This window comes from Antrostomus carolinensis, unplaced genomic scaffold (assembly GCF_000700745.2).
Source record: "Antrostomus carolinensis isolate BGI_N321 unplaced genomic scaffold, ASM70074v2 scaffold16825, whole genome shotgun sequence".
Classification (NCBI taxonomy): Eukaryota; Metazoa; Chordata; class Aves; order Caprimulgiformes; family Caprimulgidae; genus Antrostomus; species Antrostomus carolinensis.
This window is the reverse complement of record NW_010314432.1, coordinates 50,040-73,008: the sequence shown is the minus strand read 5'-3', so window position 1 is coordinate 73,008 and position 22,969 is coordinate 50,040. Positions and strand designations below refer to the sequence as shown.

The 22,969-nt window shown below is 41.6% G+C and overlaps 1 protein-coding gene across 1 annotated transcript in view; it reads right to left on the bottom strand.

Moving 5' to 3' along the window:
• Positions 1 to 716: 716 nt before the first annotated feature.
• The window catches only part of PRRC2C (proline rich coiled-coil 2C), a 54,749-nt gene continuing 32,496 nt past the window's right edge, over positions 717 to 22,969 (bottom strand). Inside the window, exons 22-33 of the mRNA XM_010167653.1 lie at positions 21,065 to 21,154; positions 19,254 to 19,355; positions 14,835 to 15,048; positions 13,855 to 14,058; positions 13,050 to 13,162; positions 12,338 to 12,474; positions 10,044 to 10,278; positions 9,470 to 9,577; positions 8,341 to 8,559; positions 6,288 to 6,391; positions 4,390 to 4,516; positions 717 to 986 (exon numbers count right to left, since the gene is read on the bottom strand). Coding sequence (XP_010165955.1) covers positions 717 to 986; positions 4,390 to 4,516; positions 6,288 to 6,391; positions 8,341 to 8,559; positions 9,470 to 9,577; positions 10,044 to 10,278; positions 12,338 to 12,474; positions 13,050 to 13,162; positions 13,855 to 14,058; positions 14,835 to 15,048; positions 19,254 to 19,355; positions 21,065 to 21,154 — 1,923 coding nt within the window. The remainder of the gene's footprint in view (positions 987 to 4,389; positions 4,517 to 6,287; positions 6,392 to 8,340; positions 8,560 to 9,469; positions 9,578 to 10,043; positions 10,279 to 12,337; positions 12,475 to 13,049; positions 13,163 to 13,854; positions 14,059 to 14,834; positions 15,049 to 19,253; positions 19,356 to 21,064; positions 21,155 to 22,969) is intronic.

Here is a 22,969-nt window from a genome sequence, read left to right as displayed (position 1 = left end):
GGGGGAAAGTGGGCGTAGAGAACACAGGTGGCCAAGTAGCATTTCCATACGGTGATCTAAATACAGTATATTGTCATCCAAGAAGCAGCAGCCAGCAAAGCACTGCCTTCAGAGGGAAATTCAACATCATCAGCGTTACTCTGTCTTACACGCGGGCAGATGTCACACGGCAAAGGCCATTTTGCCGGCTGTGCGAATCCCTCTGTTTATTACAAGATAGAAGCTTCTTAAATCACGAAAAAAAAACCCCACACATTACTTGGCCCAGCACCATCTTCAGATCTGCATGTTCTCATACTCATGTATTTATAAAAAGATAAATAGCAGCTGAAGATCAGAGCAAGAAGAAAATAAAGAGTATTCACCTTGTCAGTTAGGAACATGCCTCCCTGACCACCTTCTTTCCCCGCCGTTGCTATTTCTCAATATTTTTTTTTCACTTAGGAAGCATACAGGTGTGTAAGCCAAAACATGCGCACACGTGTAGAACGTGCACACACCACAAAGCAGCCTTTCATGCTGTTAAAGAAGATACAAGCCCCAAGAGCCTGGAAGCTCAGCTTGGGTACGCAGCAGTTTGCATCCGTAACTGCTGAGAGCTTCTATGTCCTGTTCAGAACCCCGCAGGGAGAGAAGACTGTTGTCTTGTCCTTTGGGCTACAATTTCATGCTGCTGTCATCTCACCCGCCCTCCCCTCCCCACCGAAACATGACCTCTAAGATTTTGTTTCTTCAGTTTTGATTGCCTGAGGTTTGATTGGTCCAGTTCTAACAGGTTTTGTTGCCGCAGCAGGCGCAGGGGTAGGTTTCTCCTCGGTTTTGTCCTGGCAGACTCCTGAAGAGTCAGGAATTGCCTCGGCGGGTTTGCTCCCGTTCTCCTCCACTTTCTGCGCTTTGCCTCCTAGGGGTTTGCTCTGCTGCTGCTGCTGCTGCTGCTCAGAAAAGAATCTCTGGGTGGACTGAAGTACCTCTGCTCTCTGCTTTGCCTTAAGAAAGGGAGAAAATAAGTTTACTGAAGAGAAGGCATTGGGGTAAGAGTGACTTCACAGAAGTATTTCCTAAATGAAGGAGGAAGGACTGACCGCAGTGGACAGACTTTCCTAGAAAGACAGCGTCCATCCACTTGCTTCCCAGCTGTCACATCTGAGCACACAGACCCTCAGTAGTATTTTTACATCATGCCTAAGCTTCCCCTGCTCTTCCTAATCCTCAGTCCAGAAAAGAGGATCAAGGGCAACAGTTTGAAGCATTTTCTACCATCTTTTTTACACCACTATTATCACAGAGCTTAAATAGTATAAACACTGCCTACAGTGGGGTCAAACTGCAGTGTCACTCCTCAGGGAGTCAGACAAGACCAGAAGGCACGTGTGTTTGCACGCTGCCCTGACACCACCCCAGCTACACAGGCGCTGCTGGCACCCAGGGCTGTGCCAGCTGTCACTTCTCCTGCCGCCTGGTCTGGACGTCTCGAGCACAGCGGAATCCAGCCTGAGCACCCACGTTTTTTCCTCCTGTTGTTCTGGACACAGACTTCAGAGTCTGCAACAGGGGTGCCAGTGAACCTGGTTCAAGCTTGCACTGTATGTAAGCTGAAGCCTTATCTGCTTCCCACTCAGAGCACCACAAACTCCTGCCTGGCTTCCTTCAAACCCCTCCTCTGAATCCTACCAGTAACCTCGACCTGCACCAGTGGAACTCAGCCTTTGTGACTCCATGGTTCAGCTACAGTTTTACACTGGTCCTTTCATTTGTCAGTGAAGGATGGTGCAGACCAGACGCTTCAGACCAAGCACTTGGCTGTCCTGCCCAGACTCAGGCAAAGCAGGAGCTGCATTAAGAGCTGAATCTTCTGGAAGCAGCATGATCAAGCCCAATGCAGTCAAACACCTTTTTTAAAATTAAAAAGGTCTATCTTATACAAGGAACCTCAACCACAAGACAGATGCTAAGCCTCCATGTACTTCTCAAGTATTTTATGCTTTTTGCAGAATATGGGAAAAAAACAAACCAGCAAAAGCCTGTAACAAGAGGTCTTGGCTTTGATGCTGTGTAGTTGCTCCAAGTAACTCAACAAGCAATAGAAGAGAAAACAAACCTCTGAACTCTGGAGTGCAGGGCTGCAGCAAGAGTCTGATTTCACTGAAGCCAGATGGACACCTGAAATCTTTTGCACAGATTGCAGCCATCCCCTGAGGTTAATGCTAGAAGGCTGGATGACTTGATCACACATAACCAAGTGTGACAGAATAACTCACACAGTGTTTGCAGGGAGATTCAGACAACCAGGACTGGTATTAGTACTTGCTATGACTGGCTAGATTAAATTCATAATATAGACTCGAGACAACACACTAAACATCACCTGGTAAGTCTACAGTTGACATAAACTGGTGGTAGAAAACTAAATGGACCAAATACGTAGAATTTAAGGGGCAATCAATTCTCCTACAACCAGGCAACAGTAGGAAAAGCACACTCTTGCTTTTACACCTCAATGCATGGGTTATGGCGAGTGACAGCAGGTGAAGGAGGTGCTCAGTACCATCTATTCATACAAGCAACTTATTCTAGAGAACACAGGCCAAGTGTACAACAGTGTCTCCCTACATAGACGCCCTGTACTGCAGCCCCTGCCTTGGTAAGAGAGCTTGCCTCAACCTGAAGGGTTCCAAATGCTTTAATGTTAAAGTTAGATGACTCTCATCACCTGCTACTGAAATGCAGCCACCTCTTCTGTGGAGTGTACCACGTTACTGCATTCCACCAGAGAGAATTATCATAGGCATTTCAAACCACAAGGAAATTAATCCAGAGTCACCAAGGAGCGAGGCTGGCTGGAAGATGAGGGGTCATACCGCTGGCTCAGAGCTTGGGAGGCAGATGTGAAATGATAGCTAACAGTCAGGTTTGCAGACTTTATCACTCACTCAAAAAATCCAGGCCCTTGAAACCTAGTTGTCAGATTGTCTTCCACAGCAGTGGCAACTCCACAACCGCTGACCCTAAGACCACTTGAGAAAGGAAGCTCCCAACCAATCTTTAGTCTTCAGTTCTCATTAAAAAATACAGGCTTAGAGAAGGTCTGGGTTCAGCTGTTAAAGGCCCAGCTGCTGGCTTTGGGTCCAGAGGCATTTTAATCAAGACATGATTTGCAGACACGTTCCTGCCCTACAAGCTGTCAAGACTGAACTGGTGTCAATAGCACTGCTGTTCAAATATGAACCTTCAGCCTTCATCACAGCCTGGGCCTGATTGCCTCTGGCTCCAGATACTGATTCACAGAGACCTCTGGCCACATGCAATAAGTGAGGGTGGTTCATAAGGCCCGTGGTCACTGAGATGGCATCTGACTATGCAGCACTATGGGCAGGCTCTTAACAGGTGCCGGGAAGGTGAGAGTATATGGGGCTCTTACCAATGGAGGGAGCACGTTAGGCTGAGAGAGGATCTAAGTGGAAGAAAAAAACAGCAAAAGGACATTGCACGATCAGAAAATTGCCAACTGGATTGCACCTTGGCAATATCTTAAAGGGGAAAAATTTCCTGCTCTTCTGTCAAACTGATGTCAAGAAAATAGGCTTTATGTTAAGGGACACCACGCTTGAACCCCAGAAAAACCCAGCCCTGTAGTGCTGCTGTGCCTGGAAGTAATACCAACAACTTAAAACCAGCACGTAATAAGGGAGGAGGCCTATGGAAGGCAGTGGAAGAGCCACCAGCAAAAGGCAGCCCTGAAAGGCAAGGTAGGCTCTGCTAGTCTTTTGCTATCCAAAAATCAGCCACCTGTAAAAAGGGACACACCACCCTTGTAAGCTGGACTCCCCAGAATGCCAGAAGCAAACCAAAACCCTTTGCCATCTGCCCCACTCTGTATGGACTGTATGACCTCCAGAGATCCTTTCCAACCTGATCTGCTCCATCAATACCTCAGAGCTGCATCTCAGACAAACAACTACCAATCTGCTTTGTCTTTAAATGTTTGAAATATGCACGGGGACTCTTCTAAGACACAAAGCTTTTCCCTTTCCCCAACCAAATGACCTGTTTTTGCAGGATGAGGTGCCTTACAGCTGCACGGAGAAGCCAGCAGAACTGAACAACTGTCTGTTCTACATTATTCACAACTTGTATTAAATTCCTCTCAGCATGCACAGCACTCTAAAAATTAAACACACCACAAAATCCACACTACTAGTTAGCAAGACCAGATGGGGTTTTTTTTGGGCCTTGATCTTGAAATCAGTTTTCTCGCACCATTTCATTTTCTTTTAAGGATTCCATTTTGTATCTCCTAATGACACAGTCTGAGGAAACACAGTCGAGTTACTAAGTGACCAGGTCACACAGAGAAACAGATTTGTTAGTAAGAAGCCACCAGTCACCTACCTGTGGTGCAAATTGTGCAGGAAATGGCTGTGTCATTCTCACAGCAGCAGCTGCTGACTGAAACTGCTTCTGGTAGACAATGCTGTTCATTTTGTTGGACTGATTGTTAGGACTTGTAGAACTGGCCCTAAAGAAAAGAACATCAGTTAGAATCACTGCTCTCATCCAAAGGATGTTGCTGCTTTTAGTTACAACACAACTAGAACTTCAGCAATGGAGGAGGAAAAAAATCTCTTTGAGAAGCTGGTATCAGATATTCTTCTGGATCTACTGCTTGTTTCAAATGCAAACAAACTCAGAACTTAAAAGTACAAAGAAAAAACATAATAGGAAATATTTCTGTTATGGAAAGATTCAAGGGTAAAGTCTGAATGAAAGTGACCATTCCCAAAAGTATCTGTAACACAAATACTGATGTTAAAAGCGTATTCCCCTTCTCATCTCTGCTATCTTTATGTTCAGTCCTACTCCCTTCTACTGTTTGCTCTATTGTGTCAAGTGCAGAGCTTGTCACAATTAAGCGTGTGTGACAGAAGCTGCAATGTGCAGCTGCTTCCACTCTGACCTGCTGTCAAATGTTTCAAAAATGCAGCTTAGCAGATTTCAAGAATTCACAGAAAATGCTCCCCCCCTGTTTTATTTGGTTAAGAACATGACCCTCCATTAACTTTTAAGAGCTGCTGAATCACCACAAATTGAATGAAGCCTGAAAGTTTATCTGGGGGAAGGACACCAAACAGCCCTTGGAGAAAGAGAAAAGAGTGAACAACCTTTAGTAAATGGAGCTTGATTTGCAGAATTCCCCTGCAGAGTGTGTGGGTGATACACTTACTTAATGTAAAATGAACAAGGAAGCTAGTTAAGTTCAGTACACACCAATATTTTGTAAGCTTAAAGAAGTCTCTGTTTAATCTTCACTTTGAACTCTTTTGTCAGCCTTCCCAGTACCTCTACACCTAAAAGCTTATGGTAAGCCCTGCTTTTGTTGCTAGGAGAAGAGACATTTCGTGTAGAATCTTTAAGATATTTACCATGGACTCAATTGTCCTAAATACTGACTAGCTTGTAAATTCCATTTTCTTCTTCCTCATCCCTTCACTTTTATTCTCAGGTGAAGTTATGGAGGCATGACTCCAGCACCGAGTTCAAACTCTCATTTCTACTTCATTAGAAAAGCCTGAACGTTGTCAGTCTGCTAGAGTGAAAGCCACCAAATGTAGTTACCATGCATGGGAGCACAGCTTTCAGGAACATAACTATTTTGTAGCAAAGTTCCTTCAGCCCACTAATATTCACCCCCAAGCAGCTCAATAGGTTTACCACGAAGTGCATCTGCATATGAGCAAGACTCTTAATTCTGTCAATTAACCAAGCAAACCTGCAAACACTTTACTAATTTATCTTGTGAGAATCTTATAGATCTTGCACCAATTCTTAGTTCTCTACCAGAATTGTTGCCACAACTGAGGTGTAAGCTTTCAAGTACTTTGAGCACTGCAGCTAAGAGACTGTCTTAAGAGTTTTACTTCAAAGCATATCTTCCTGTCCACTGCCTTCTGTGTTTTCTTGGTACAATTCCAGGTCATTTTTACATGACTTGTTTATTTTCACTTCATTGAAATATTTTAAACATTTTATTTCAGAACTATATACCTCCAGCCAAGTATGTCACTTCATTGAAATATTTTAAACATTTTATTGTTTATATACTATATACCTCCAACCAAGTATAGCAGATCTGATGACCTACTGGAATGCTGCTTTTAAGCTGAAATTAAGCACTGTATTTTACATTAATAGCCCCTCACCTCATACCTTTCAGAACTGGCTGCTCATGCACGACTAGGTACATTTTCTAGCTCTGATTTCAAGGAATTCTGAGCTTAAGAGAGATTTACCGGAAGGGACTGGAGGTTGGAGTAGTACTTCTACCAGTAACTGGTGGTGTTCCAGGTTTAACATCAATGCCACCTCCAAAGGCCTTCAGGTCCATTTCTGATATCTGAAAGACACAGCAATTGCCATGTTAGTTCTTACTCAAAGATAAATTACATTTACTAAGTAACTGTTAACTTACCTCACATTTTTTTCACTGAAAATACAACAGTTAAGTGGAGGTGAAAACCAGATTGCAAACCAGCTTTTTATAATTAGGACATCCCCAGCACCATAAGCACCTCTGTGTACAATTTTCCTGCACTATTTGGCACTTCCAGCAATGGTGTGGGCTAACTTGATCTTCCTGCATAAAGAAAGGGGATTTGTGTCTTATTTCACATATCTGGCTCTAAAAAAAATGTTTCAGGGTTGAAATTTCCTTCCCCATCTCAGGTACCACACGAAAATATTTAGATATAATCCTGAAAAATGTTGAAGTGAAGAATGATATAAAATAATCCAGTTCTATAAGATGACAAAAGCACAGCAAAAACAGAGCTGTCATTCATGTAAAAAATCTCTAGACTCTAATTGGAGCAATGAACCTTGCATGTTATTTTGCAGATACACTCAACAGACTATAAATTAGTCTCTGGAACAGTATCTTTCCACACACGGCCATGAAGCACAACAGTAACAATAAATCAGTTAAAAGTGAGTGGCTGTTTTAAGTTGACTTTCTTTAGCAGGAACATGATGGAAAGAGACCTCAACACAGGGCGGGCAAGTCACCTAAAGCCACCATCCCACTGCAGTTCTTCCTCATTTCTTATTGAAATGAGTGATCATTTCCAATGACAACTGTAGCAAGAAACACACTGCTGCTTGGAAGATGGGCTCATAAAAATAATAAAGGTGAAAAGGTTTGGCCAGATCCTCTGAAACTAGAAAACTGTATGGTGCAAACATCACCATATACTCTGGTGGGTGACATGATGGAAACTTCACCTAGGTGATCTTGAATTCTGGTTGTCATTACTGTCCAAGACATGGAATTAATGCCCAAGGGAGTTTTTTCTTATCACAGCTGTGAACCACTGGGACAGCAGGAAAGCACTTAAAATCTAGGCCATAAACTGTAAGGATTTCAGGTGCAGCTCCAGAGTTAGATTACTCCCTGCACGGGGGAAAGTCCTTGCTCTGTCTGACAGAAAGCTTAGCTGTGTTCATCTAGTGTATCACCCACTGCTCACCTGAAAGTATGCTGCAACTGCGTTGTGCTGCACACTATCCGAAAATCCCAGGTGCCTGTAAATCTGTGATTCCATCTAAGACAAGAGACCTTGTGATTGGAAGCCAGCTCCACACATCCCCTCATTAGCAGTTACCACAGCAGCTCCAGAGCAAGGAGAGAATTCCCTCCTGTTTTTTTTTTTTACACTGTTTCAGTGTTATCTCCTTATTGGAGCCGTTAACTCAAGAAGAGCTTTCTTCAGCTGCAAGACCAGCCTTTTTTTTTTCCCTTCATGAAAGATTCTGCCTTGCATACAACGCTACCTTCTCAATATGCACCTTGCTGTGTTATTCAGAAATGCAGACCCCCCAGCAACATTAGCAGAATTTAATTCTGGTTTAAGCCCCTAAAATTCCAGTTTGTTGCACTGGAAAGACTTGATCTCATACAACTTGCTCTGGTATGAGACCAGAAACAAAGTGACAAACACATACATGACCAGAATCAGAAACTGGCCCTTATGGTGTAACATTGTTTGCCAGCTGCTCTGAACTATTTCTACACGGCTTCTGCATGAAATATCCTACTAGTCCATATCAACCTAGGTATTGCTAGAGTGCAAATAGACTACTATCAAGTTAGCTACAAAAGGTCAGCTAAACCTTTACAAAATGCACAGACTCAGTCACTAAGGAACTAACCTTGACAGGTTTCTCTGTCTTCCTCTCCTACCTTTTAAAACCAAAGCAGATGCAAGAGTCAACGTGGGCTGCCGTGCTGCTATAAAAGAGCATACAACCATGCTTTGTATTAATCTTTAGATCTACCAACATTGTTACCTTTCCAGTTGCAGTAATCATGCTGTGTTGAGTTCCTGCTGGGATTAATCCTCTGAAAGGCTGGGTTACTTGTGCGGGTCTACTCAGATTCTGAGCCTGCGCTTGTGGGGGCGTGTGCTGTAGTGGTGGCTGTAAAGATTGGGGTAGGGCAATAAGTGGCTGTGCTGTGGATCCAAAGTTGGGCAAAGAAATCTGTGATCCTGGCAAAGGTACTGTCACCTGGAAAAAAAAAAGTACAAAATCACCAGTAACATATACAAAGGGCCATTATTTAACTTCCTTTACTAGCTCTTATGATTTCAGCTATATTCAATGTAAATGGCTTAAGGAATTCATACATTTACCCAGAGAGCTGCAAGCAAATAAGCAAATTTTATTGTTTCACCTGTCTTTATAATCAGTTCTAATAGTGTTTGGGTCTTTGTTTTACAGAAAAAAAGTTGCATGCTAGGTCCTAACTCCAACATCATTTAATTGTATGAAAAAGTAAATTTAATTCAACTCAGAAAATAAAAGAAGAATGAAATAGCCAGCTGGGGAGGTGGATGGGGTTATTTATTTCCTTCAAATAATTTTAGTCATCATAAGGGCACTATTTGGGATGAAAAATATTTTACTTTCCAGAAGTCCCTAAAGTCAGCAGTCCAAGCTAATTTCTGATTAATTTTCTACATATTTGGTATCACTGACATATGTAGCAGCTCTGAAGTTTCATCTCAATGAGATCTGATGTTGACAATTAGGCTACATGGAGTCTGTCTCTCTCCACCATCACTAACTGATACCTGCCCCCATAAAGGCAGCATATGCCTCAGTCAATTAGCAACATCACTGTGCCAACTAAATCTTTGCCTGTTACTGGAAAATTAACTATTTAAGTCATTATTTAAGAGAAGGATGCCAGCAATAAATGATCAATATGAACTTGTAGGCCATCCAACTTCTCAGCAATTCAATTTTTCAGTGCCACTGCAGCAGCTCTCCTTTGCTATCAATTTTCAATTCCTGCATTTTGGAAGAATTAAGATTGTTTCAGCCCCTACCTCTATCCTCATCCCACAAAAACCATCATCAACAACATGCTTTTAAAAAGAATACAATTTAGGAAATTTACCATGCCATAGTTTACCTGCTGGAGAGCACTGGGAGACTGTGCAGTGTTGTAGAAGTTGCTCTGGCCAGGCTGTTGAACTTGCCCAGAGTACAGATTTGAAGCCTGGGTGAGCGTAGCTCTGGCCTAGGAAGAGTGAAAGACACCATTGCATTAAGAATGCTCAGGAGAGCAGTTCCAAGAGACAGTATGGCCCATGATTCTGTATTTCAACCAGTACAGTAGAAACCACAGCACGGGAAGCTGACTACCTGAAGGTTTCAGCTTGTGATAAAGCTCTCACTTGCAAGTGGTAGAATAGTCCTTTACCATCTACCATAACAGAAATTAAACCTGAAGCTCCAATGAGTGACAGAAGTGCAAGGAACCCTGTAGTTTGGGGAATAATCCTCAACTCAGAGATGATGCTAACGTACCTTTATGAAATTACAAGAACATTCTCTTCCAAGAGTCTCAGTTTCCTGTCACCCTGACTATCATGCGATTATCACAGAGGTAGGCTTGTCCCAAGCTACTCAGCGATACTTGATTTAACATTGCATTATCTGTATCAAATCATTGCAGAGGTTCTGCATCTTGGAACATTTCCTACCTGGAGGATGTGTGTATCAATAAGCTGAGAGCCTCCCAGTCCCGAAGCTTGGCTAAGTTGATGTTCATATAAGATAGGAATAGGTTGTGTATTAGAAGTCTGTTGAAATGCCAGGCTTGACTGTGCCTTAGCGAGCTCCTGGTGTTGCACTGCTGGGAAGTTGTGTAAGGCTGTACCAGACAGAACCACTGGTGAGGGCTGAGACAAACCACTCTGCATAAAAGCTTGCTGGGATCTGCAAGAGATTGAAGCATTACATATAAAAATGCAGACAGAGCTCAACAATGAGCCACCAAAAATTCAAGAACACAGGCAACATTATTTAAATGAAATCAGAGCACTTAGCTCTATTGAGCAGATTTTCACCTGAGAAAGGTACATTTTTCTATTTACTCTGCATACAACAAAATAACAGATGCCAGTAAAGGCCACAGGAAAAAGTGACTAGGCGTTTTATTTAAATCTTAAATGTACAGTAAGCAATTTAGATGTGCATGCTAAAATAGTTTCTGCATAACTTAACTGTAACATACAGAAGCCAGCAGTTCTTAGCTCCTGTGCTATAAGGCAGGACAGTGGGGAAGCACCACAAGTTCCACTTAGTCATAAAGTAAACTTCTTTGTTCTCTTGACTTCACAGATCTCCATAGTCCAACTTTTAATACTCACAGGTTAAATCACTGGATGCTGACAACTGTAACTTCCAAATGGATGTTTTGGCTTCAAAACAGTAACACAGTCAGACACTACAGCCTTTAATTTTCACTAGATACTCAATTCCCTTGTTACCAGCATGGGGAAGTTGCAGTTTGTTTAAAAAACAAAGACCAAAACCAGTAGAGCAAAGCATCACAACAGATAGGTTGGTTTAGTCCATTGGAAGTATTTATCCAAACATTTCCACTGAGAGCCTGCTGAATAGCCACCTTCAGACTAGAGACTCTGAGATTTTAAATAAATGCCCCTCTCAAAGCTCTTCAGCTCAGAGGAGAGTGGTTTTGATGTAAAAACACTTTTCACTTTATCACTTAGTTGATAAGTACCAGCATAGCACTGTCCCTGTTAATGTGTTAGCACAGTGGCCATGTGCTTGCCTGACAGAACAGAACACCTTGGGTTAACTTTGTTCTGTACTTTTCCTTAATTGCAAAACATTCATACAGCTGCACTCAGAGTGAGCACTGGAGAAACTTTTCCAGAATGTATGCAGAGGACTGTCTTCAATGTAGCCAAAAACTTTTTCACAAGTTTTTTTTTAGTGGGTTTTTTTGTTTGTTTGTTTTTTTTGGGTTTGCTTTAAGCCAGTAACCTGTACACCTCAAAGCTTATCCCCCCCTGCACCTTTAAAGGTGTGGGAAAAGCAGTCATACTCCTAGAAAAAGCACAACCCAAAACTCTGCTAATAGTGGGTTTATGCATGATCAAATCAGCCAGAAGCATTTGTTTAATCTGGACGGCATGCCAGCCTGATTGTGTTTCTGCAACTAGCCAACTGTTTGCAACAACTTTTGTCAGCTGTGGCAGGACAAGCAATATTTGGTCCAACAAAATCAGCCAAGCACAAAGTCAGGATACACAGGCAATCAATTAAGCCTGTGGCTTCAGCCTCCTACATTGCAACAAGCAGGTTTTTCTACAGTACATGCAAAAGCCTGTAATTAAATTTCCAAATAAACCTTCTCAACATGAAACAAAATCTGTCACAAGTATACCACTGTGAACCAGTTTTGATAGGAAATGCACAGAAGCTTTGGAAAGGCTTCAATGGAAATTTGTCTGGGTATCAATGCCATTTGAGAGATACAGGTCTTCCTATTATCTTTTGTAGCAAGCAGAAAACATTTATTCTAAAGCACGTCCTGCTATCCTCTACACACCTGAAATTAGAGTTTCTACCACCTATGGGGTTCAAACTAGGATTTCAAAGCATTTCAAGACTCCAATGTTAGTTTGATTAGAAAATAACAAACACAAATTACTCAGTTAAAGGGACAGACTCCTCCTTCTGTTCTGTTAGTATGAAAGACTGATGTTTTCAGCTTTTTAGCCTGGTTTCCTGAAGATACCAGTATCATGCATAATTTTTGAACCCATGATTTCACAACTACATCTGCACATGCAGACTAGCCAGACAATCTGGATACAGAATTCTCAGCCAAAGAGATGAAAAGATATTTTTGTGAAAGACAGGATTAGATAAGGTAGCCCTTGAGCACAGAACACAAGTTGGTAAGAAAGCAAGTTCTATAAATTCTGCCACTCAAAATCAAAATAAATTTGCATATGTTACCTACCTATAAGGTTGTAAGGAGGAGTTGAACAACTCTTGGGCTTGTGAAACAGCTGGTGCTGCTCCTAAACTCAGCTGAGCTTGATGCTGTCCTTGCAGAGGTGCATAGATGGGGATGGGGATCTGCTGAACTGAAGCAGGCTGCATAAGAAAGAAACTATTAAATATCCAAGGACAAAAGTCACGTAGAAAAACTACAGTTAAAAGTGTGTGCCAGGATTTGTGTAACATTACAAAAGCAAACAATGAATGTCAAATCCCAAGGCTTTGCAGAGCTGGTACTGCTCCCATTCAGAAAATTACTTTCTAGTTGAATTTTACACTCTTCCTTGCAAATAACCAGCAGAAACTGAATGAATCATTTAGATTTGCATAAAAAACTGCACAAGATTGCGCACAATTTTGTACTCCAAAAGCTGAATAAGCCTGCACTAACACGGCCACATAAACACCTCCTGTGAATACGTACTACGACATGAAGTATATTTGTCAATGAAAGCTTATTCTCTCAACTTTCATGACAAATGCTTTCATTCTCAGGAGCAGAGGAAATCAAACACCACCTGCATGCACCAGAATTAAATGGCAAGGGCAGGCAAGACATCACTTTTGCAGAGTCCTTAGTCCTACTCTCCTCTGCCTCCATTAGCTCATCAGTAGAACTTTACAGGCAACATGGACAGGGAAGGGAAATAAAAAAAGAAATCCACAAATACCTGAGAAAGCCCCGGTTGAAAGCCTTGCTGTTGGGCCAGAGAAGGTGGTGCCAAACGTGCATGTTGGGTATTGAATAGATGACTTGTATCCATGTAAAATGCCGGGATTTGAGCTGCAGTACCTCAGGAAGAGCAATACAATTAGTACCCAATTCCAACCACCTCCCTGCTAGAAAGGTTTTCAGGAGTTAGAGATGCAGCCACTGTCAGTATGTCTCAGTGTGACAGCTACCAGAGAGGCTGGGAGAAGAAACAAAACTGAAGAGCTGGGTGCCTAACCAGCTTTGGTATCTCTCCAATCCATCCCCAGAATCTATCAGTCTTGTATACACATCCTCAGCCCCATGCAATTCTTGGGGGACGAGCAATAGATTATGACCAAAACAGGCATTTGTGTGAAGGAAGGGGAAGAACATGCTATACTGTCATCTAATTTAGGTTAACTATGTGTAGGGTTTTCTTAAAATAAAAATTCCATGATTCTAAACTACTGTAGCACTTTTAAGAAGTCAAGACTAAGCCATTCTTGGTCTTAAATAGCGATTTACAATTCTGCACCAGAAAAATGGTACATCAAGAGATTCAAACTTACTTTCCTCAACAAACTGACAACACAGCATTGTCTTTATACTTACTGACAGAAACCTGCACATTTAGAGTAAGACACCATTGGTGAATATTTGCTTGACAGAAAGCTCTCCATCATTCTGTGTTTACAGCAGATAAAACCAGAATTGAGTTCAACTCTGCAGCTTCACAACTCAAAAAAACAGACACATGGCTTCTCAGCCACAAACACTATTACCTGCTGCAGACTGAGACACATAGACCTGGGGACTTTGCTGTTGCTGGGCAATGAGGGATGGCATGCAGCTCAGCTGGGAAAAGTGACTGGCAGAAGCTAGGCTGCTTGTCTGCAACTGCTGTGGTTTCACTTTACATATATTAGGAGGGTCTGAGGTGCTTGCAGTCTTTGTACTCAGTGAAGAGGTTGTGTATGTTCCAGCTCCTAGAAGAGAAGCAAGTGATACATTATAAAACAGACAAAGATATTGCAAAGCCTCACCTTTCAGCAAAGTTTTGGAACAGCTATGCAAGCACAGCTGCAACTGGCAAAGAACACCAACCCAATGCAGCTGTTTCCTTCAACATAAGAGGGACAGGTAGGACAACTCTTAAATTCACTATAGGAAGCGCTGCAACTATAATACACCCCCCTTCTCAAGTACAGGAGCATGGTTGACAGCTGGGCTCCAAAGAAAGGTCTTTTCCAAGCACTTCAGCTGAGATTTGGGCATACATTCTAATATTCCAATGTGTGAAGATTTAACCAGATGTAGCACCTTTTTTTACTGCAAAGAACCAACGTGGAAACCAGCACTGAAGAGCGGCTGGGCATTTGCTCTGCCTAGTGTAAACAAGTTTTGATATGAGCTGTCAAAGCTTTGACTTCAAAAGCAAGAGCACAAATAAAAGTAAGACTGCAATTAGCTGAATATCAGAACTACTATCTGCCCCAAAATCTACTTGTTTCCCTTTGTTTAGCTCAACAAAGTGAAACAAGTAAGGCAGCCAACAATTTAGCTCCTCTTTCCAGTCCATATAAGTAGCAGAGAGATGTCTTATTTTCAGTGAAACGGGTGAAGTATCTCCATGTTAGTTAAAAGGTATTTGGGAAGCTGCCATTCAGATCTGACATTTCATACTAGCATAAAATGTCTGTTAGCTTTGCATTTAATGTTGAAAAACGTAACTAAGGAACAACACAACAGGACAGCAAGATACCCGTTAGTGAAGTTGTTGGAGTAACTGAGGCCACAGGGATAGGAGGCATTGATGCACTAGAGAAAGAGCTGTAAGTACCACTGCTCGGCCCAGTGTTGTTGCTGCTGCTGCTACTGCCGCTGCCACCGGCGATGGGAGATGCTGCTGAGGTCACCGGCGAACTCTTCTCCCCCATGTTTGGGGAATTCTCCCAAGCTTTGCGTGCAGACTCCATCTATTTAACAGAAAACACATTTCCTCATCTATTAGGAAGTTTCAACTAGTCAAAAGTCTTCCTGTTTTAACAGTTCTTTTTAGTTCAAAAGCCAATTCAGGCTTCATGCGAGCCTCTTTTTTTAAAAAGTCACCATAATCGTGCAAATCTGTTCATGCAAAAAGCATACAGGCTGAAGTTGGAGCTTCTTATCTGTTCCAACTGCACACGTGCACAGTTCATCATCTTAACAACATTCAATGCTCAAAAGAGAATTCACTCACACTAATTTGGCTTGGTTTTGTTTGACATGAAGAGCAAAAGACACAGGGAGCAAAAGAAAGGTAAAAAACCCTCTACGTATTTCCACGAAGTCCTTTTCTTACAAGTTATTTAGGCCATTTAAATGGAACAGCCCCTTGCTTTCTTGGTAAATCATCCATTTGACCACCAGAAATATCTAATGCACACTTCAGTAAACATGACAGCAGTCAAGTTTAGGTTTCCAAAACAATTGCTGTTCAAGAAGCAATCACAAGCTGACACAGCTTGTGTGCGCTGCTTTACATTAATGCTAAATATGCTTCATGCTCCTCTATTTCTATAATAATTATGAGTTTAAGTCTTGCACAGCAAGGAAGATGAAACTTCAATTTAAATACTTTATATACAATTATCTTCCACCAAAAGTGGAAAGAACTATTGTTTTTACTGCAGTCAATAACAATCTAATTATTGCTACATTAGACACGCAATGCCAGATCTGAACTGAGACACTTTTGAGGGACTACTGGAAAGGAAATATTAATGTTCAGACCACACTCACTAGTTTGAAGACTCAAACACAGTCCACGGACTTCTCTACAACCTCCAGCTATCCTCACTTGAAGCAAAGATTTTGCTAGCAGAGCTGGATGCCATGGGCTGCAATTGCTCATCTGGCAGACCGTGCGCTTCTCAAGGCCAGGCGCTGTCTTTCGTGGTGTGTGTAAAGGGACTAAGACATACTCACCAACAAATCTGACCTCACTGCCTGGATCAAGAGACACCCCTACCTGGGACCTGCAGTTTCTGAAAGTCATACTTTCAACCTACTCTGTTTTACATGAATTAGGTATAGTCTGGACAGACGAAACATGACTTAAGTTATTTGTCTAGATGCTTCAGAAGTGATAAAAAAGCAAAGCAATATCCAAAGAAGTGGGGAAAAAGGTGATAAATACACACACACATGGGAAGTGGAGTTCTGTACTCAAGAGAGCAAAGGGGGAGGACGGAAACTTTGTCACAAATTAAATCATTTGGAGGTGTCACCTATTTTCCTTTTTGAGACCATCCTCCCCAGCAATCATTCTCAGTTTCCCCTCCACAACATTCTCCTGCAAACTGGTTCTGATTCTTGCAGACAGGGCAAACTTCAACATTTATTATTAATCTACTGGAAAGGATTTTGTTTAAGGTGGAGTACGGGTAAGACTACAGGCTCCTTTCTGAACACCACAGGCTCTGCTAAGACAGTGTAATGATCTTGTACTGCATTGGCATTAAGAGAAAGCGAACAACTTTCTGCCTGTGAATGTTTGAATAGAGAAGGTGTAGGGGTTTCGTTCAGTGAGTTTCACAATGTCCTGGAGAAACCACTGATAGCAAAAGCTAGAGTCTACATAATGCAACTTGTCTTCCAAACCTAACCACTGCCAAGATCCCAGATCATCCCACACCCCTGCCAATTTGCAATAAAGGGCATATAACAGAGTCCTGAGTTTCCTAATGGCTTTGCTTTTAGGGAGCTTCTTAACAACCTCTCACTGCTTAAGCCAGAAAAAAAGATGCAAACCAGATTGGTACTCTAGGAGCACCATCTACATCTACCATCACCATCTACAGACCAGATATGAAGGAGAAAGAGGCTCTAAATTAAGTGAGGCTGGGGAAAGCGCTGTAATTTCACTACCTGCCTAGTTATGGGAAAAGGAGAGCACAGGTTAGAGATCATGGTTGCTTGAGGCTTCTCTTCACCACTGACCCACTGGTGCCTTCACACTGCAATAATGGTCCAGTATATATTACTCAGAAACTTAACTGGAGACAAATACCAAAGTGCATGTAAGTATGTCAAAGTTGAAGCGATCAGAAAAAGAAAGTCAAAAGATGTCACACTCTGGACCAGATGCCTACACAGGAATTTTAGATGGAATGTCAGAACATGGAAGAGGGCCAGGCAGTTCTGTTTAAGACTGCTTTGACTTTCTTTTGCTCAGCTCCTTACCTACCAATAGCCCTGTCAGCTGAGTCCTTAAGAGGATACTTGCCTTAGTAAGGGTGTCTTTGGCAAAGTTACTGCAAAGAAATGAGATCTCAACAAGCCTTCCCATATGAGCACCTTATACCTACACCCTGTCAGAATGACACCAAGTAGTGGGAGCATTTGTGGCTGAGCTCCTCTGCTGAGTCTCCTCACAGACAGTGTTCTGTGATAGGGGACAGATGAAAGAGGAGATGGAAGGGTTATTCCTTTATGCAGGCAGAGCCTGGAGATTTTGTTCTTTTAAAGGAAGGAAGGAAATGCTTTCCTCTCTGCTGCTCCAGAAAGAAGCAAGGGTTATACTGAAGAAGATGACATAAGGAGCAGCTCTGCTCTCTGGACCAGAAGGCCTGTTGTGAAAGTGATAATCTCAGTGCATGCTTCAAAACAAGTTTGCTGCCTACAGCATTTGCAAAAAGGAGGTAGAGTTCTGGTGCCTGGAATAGAGAAACTGGAGACACAGCTGCTTCCAAATGCCTTTCCATTCAGATTTTGGTCAGTGTTCTTCAAGGTAGCATCAAAACATGGGTCTCCAACATATTTTGTTAGCACACATCCACTAAGAAAGCAATCAAATCACCGACACCAGAACAGCAGAAAAACAAACTGCAGGATGGATGAATGACACAAAGACCACAGTTTGCTCTCTAACTGAGCAGTGTCACATTCTTTGCAGCATCATGCTATAGTAACATTCCTACCTGTATGACATGTGAATCAGATATCCAGCTGCTAAACAGTTAGAAACTGCTATTTTAGAAAATGTTTTCAGACGCCAGAAAGTCAGATTATGGTAACTTATTACACAGGAATGCAACAGAAATAAAGATTTTTGTTGAATTACTTGTCCCTCTCCAACCCTCTCCCCATTTTTGCTGGTCTATTTTAAAGTGATGTTATGTTTTTGTCAGAAAATAAAGTGTTAACAAAAGAAAAGCAAAGATTCAACAAGAGATCATTAATAACTATCATCTCCAGAGAATACGAGCAAGCAGCTGTCAAACCATGCCAGCGAGATGCAGGTCTCACTGGGATTGACAAGCAAGTTTCTCCAAAGTGTTAGTTCTGCATCCAATCCCTAGTTTCATTTCTTCTTTTAAAATTTAGAGAAACTGAGATCAAACATCACTCTTCCTTAATGCTAGAAGCAACAACTCGGTTTTCTACTCCTTCAGTCACCTGCAGTCACACTCACAAAGCCGATCTAGGACACACACACAAAAAAAAAGACCAAAAAACTTCTAAAGATACAGCAGCAAAGCTTGAGCCCAACTCTATGTTAGTGAGTTATACAATGCACACAGTCCAAAACCCAACAAAATGGGAAAACACCACTCAAAATATTCTACACACTTGCTCTACACTGGAGTGCAGGAAATAACAGAACATTTATAACACAACATGTTCTGACTAGCTGATCAAACTGCCCTTCAGAGACACCAACACACCACCTACATTTCATTATTTAGAACTTTATCCAACCAACTCCAAACCACATCATCACAGCACCAAAATCTTACAGCTGAGAAGAAATCAAGCTCGGCTTACCAAGCAACTCCTTACAGCCTTTAATACCAAACCAGGCAACTTACTTCAAGCTCTCAAAAAACCTCAGTCAGATTCTGATGGTTTATCATGAATGCTATGGTACAATGCTAAAATGCTAGGATCTGTTTTTTTCAGGGCAGTGGGAGCCAAGATTGGTTGAGATGCCAAGTGTTAATGCAAAACAGGGTTAGAAATTTATAATTTAAATGCATCCTTTGATAGAGTCTTGTGTTTCAGCCATCCGTTTATATGCAAAAGCAGTTCAGCAGAGGAAACAAAGGAAGGCTCTAAAAAAAAGGTTCACCAGCAAGTTCTCCATTAACTTTTTCCCCTGCATGCAAGAAAACGACCCTTAGAGGGATGTGGTACATACCTTGAGGGTGAGGTCGACGGTAGCGGGAGAAACTGGAGTTAGGCTGGAGCTCTGTTGTAGAGTCTCCCTCCTAGGGAGGGGAAGGGTGTGGGGCAGGGGCACCTGAAAGGCAGGCAACACACATCACATTCTAACTACGTCTACTACAAAAGCCCCAAAAAAGCAAAGCTCAAGCTTTATTAGAGTGAGCTACCATTTCTTCAAGGCTTGAGCATTTGGCAGGGAGATTTTGATAAACTAAGGTGAAAATTTGGTAGGTGGGGAAAGGTCATTCAGAAGGTGCCGAGATGCTTCTCATCTCTCTTTAAGAGGCTGAAGACTAAGGTTCTAAAGTGTTTATGTCTTCTGCATAAACAAATATCAATTTTCTGCTTTGGGATTTACTTTAAAGTAACATTTCAGTTTATTGATACTTAAAAATTCTTCCCAAGCCAAGTCTGGCCCCTTTTGTGCCAATACAGTACATGGGGCTTCATGACCCTGAGTTCTGAGATGCATTTTCTGAAAAAGAGGAGCTATAAATCTCCAAAGTCATAGGACCATGAAACAAACCAAAACAGATTTGCCATCCAATAACTGAATTCAGTTATCTTCTCTTTCAAAAGATGAAAGATACGAAACTTAAGGAAATAAACTTGACATACAGCTATTGCTATCTTTGCCTAAGAAAACACTGATGGATTTCCTAGAAGTTTTAAACGAAATGTATCAATACTGCTGCAGTGGCCAGTCTATTACTTCTGACCATTTCTTTCTCCATTCAGAGCAATGCTAATGGATGAGGTAAGGGTAATCCAAAGACAGAGATATTGAAGCTTTGAAGCAGGTGACAGCACAGACCCTTTGTGGCCAGGAATACCCATTTCCTCTGTTGCAAATCCAACTCCAACACACCACAGGGGAGCATAGGCTAATGTAATTAACACAGAAGAATTCAGTCTTCCACACTAACCTCCAAAAGCACAAACCACACCACCACCAGAAAATCCAGCAGAAGAGTAAGTTCAACTAGTATTGCTTCAAAACTGCATTGAAGGATGCTGCAGTAAGCTGAGGAGCATTTCTTAAGATGGAATTCACAAGACATCTTCATAAAAACCTGAGATCCTACTGTATGATTCTTTCTTCTCCCAACCAACAAGTGTCTCAACTCTGAGCTAATTTTATTTCTACTACTCAAGCAACAAAAACCACAAGATCCAAGTTCCCAACCTGACATCCCAGCACACTTAAGACAAACATGATTTCGCTGTAAGTCACAACCCAGCTGGTCCCCTCAATTGCTACAGCACACTCACACACTCAGGATCACTGGCTTTATGTGGACTGCGAACACCTCACCTCTGTAGCAACTGAACTGAAAGCCTGCTGTCTGCTTTCAGAAATCATTAAGCTGCTCCCTTTACATGCAGTTGCTGTGATTTCAGGCTACAAAATGACTTTGTTTGTAAAAGCCTTTCTTCAAACTGACCTACGGAGCTTTGCTACTGGTACCAGGTTCAAGCCCCAACTGCTGCTGAGAGCACACTCCCTCATTATGCCTAACTTTGCTTTTTTAGAATTGTCCCTAGACACATCATCTCCACTTCTGTGCTCTTTAGCTCACTGTGGTTGTTAAAACGACAAGAAAATACTTGAAGAATTCCAGAACTAATCAAACCAACTGTCCTTCAGACTAAGAAAAGGCACAGCTAGTTAACTTGAAAGAAATCCTAGAGACTTATTTACTGAAGGCACTATTTTGTGCTTTAAAGAAGTATGAAAATATTTTCTTGTCTTCAAAGTCAAGACGATCACTGCAATAGACTTACGTTCGTCACCAAAGTCTCCTCCATTTTTGTACTGCTAGTGGCCACTGTGTTAGGATGAGAAGAAGGTGTAGTGTAGTCTGTTACAGACTCCTGTGAAGAAAAATAATTCCATTAAAATATCTCCCTTACCTAAATTAGATTTAAATTTCTTGGACAGATGTCAGCCTTTCTACAGGAGGAGTTGTCCAAGCAACAGAAGATTAGAATTTCACACCATTTTTTCTCAGAAGGTATGTCTAGCAATCCTTATTGCTGAATTGCTACTGAGGTCAGAAGAATTGTTGGGAGATTAGTTTGCCTCATGACCTTACAATGTTCATCCTGAGACAAGTCAAAATATAGTGTGTAAAGCAAGAATATCCAGAGTGATGTACTGCCTGGGCACTAGACATATTAAACTGTAACCAATTACTGTTTGTTACCCAAGATGCTTTAGCCACCTGCAGGCACTTTTAGACTATTTTAAAAGTAAAATGTATTGGCTGAAAGCTTTCTGTAGCTTTAAATAAATACAGAAATTTCTTGGGTAAACCTATGACAAGTAAGGCCCTCCAGATTAAAAAGAACTCATTGGGATAGCTGCAATTTCTTTCCTTTAAGTCTTGTCTCTGAAAGTCCCAAGACTTGGTTTCTCTGGATGGTGAAGTCTGCCTCTTGATTTCTGCACTGGGTAGTGATTTCAAGGCAGAAAAGGACTAAAGTTTCCAGTCTACCCAGAGGCTTTCCTTGAAGCTTATTTATCACAGTTAAGCGGACCATAATGTGCTCAATGAACAATGTCCACTTTCACCAACCTAGTGCTAGCCAGTGACTACTGCAGTTGTAGGTATAAACTGCCTGATGAAAGTGTCTGATCGATAACACCGCCAGCTCTCTGCAGCATAACCTACAGTGAACACGAGGCACTGGTACTTCTGTGAGGCCATGTTGAGCACTGGTTTTTAGTTCTTGTCACCAGGTATCTACTGAGTACATTCTGGACAAGCATACAGTTGTTATCGGAGACTGAGATAAACAGTGTGACCCTGAATTAGCCAAGATCCACTCTCTAGCAAGCACTGCAAACTCACAAGTTTTACATATCTGGAGCCCAGAAAAGGCCCTATCATTTTTACAGAACCAAACACCAAGAAGGAACTGAAGGACAAATTAGCAGCAGAACTGTTGATGAATGCCTGGACTTGCCAACACATAATGATTTTGAAGGCACAAACCACATAATAAATAGCTTATTTAATTGCATCCAACTTGGTATGATAAGCTATTGAAAAAGTGCACACTCAATTTACTCCTCAAGCCTATGGCAATGTCTCCTAAAAGAGCAATTAAAGCATTACGATACTAACTGGCAAATTACAAAGAAACTTCCTCAGAAAGGATGAGCTCATTTTGGCAAAAGAATAGGACAACAAGCTAAACCATAATGGGGCGAGAGAGGACACAATGTGCACACTGACTTATTTTTGTATTTAAGAAGGAAACGGGGAGAATTGCTTTCTCCATTTAGTTATCTCCTTTACTTGTTAAACTGATGCAATATGAGATACACAATGTTTCCCACAATCCGAACTACCAAACTGCAAATTGCATGTTTATATTTGATTCCAATAGGTAACCTTAATTTGGGTAGAACAAGGCAAACACATGAGGCTGCTTTAATCACAAGGTCCTTCTAATGAAGTAATTAACTGGCTTCTTGGTTTTTAAATATGCTTTACTGCAGAAGAAAGAGGAAGTTTTTAATATAACATTATTAAAATTCATCCAAGGTCTAGATGTGAATTTTATGGGGTCTCAGCACTAAAATTCCTTACAAAAGAAACTACATCAAGACTATTGCTAGCTTTCTCACTTTGGAAACTTACAGCACAAAAATGATTTTTCAATAGAACTACCATATCAACT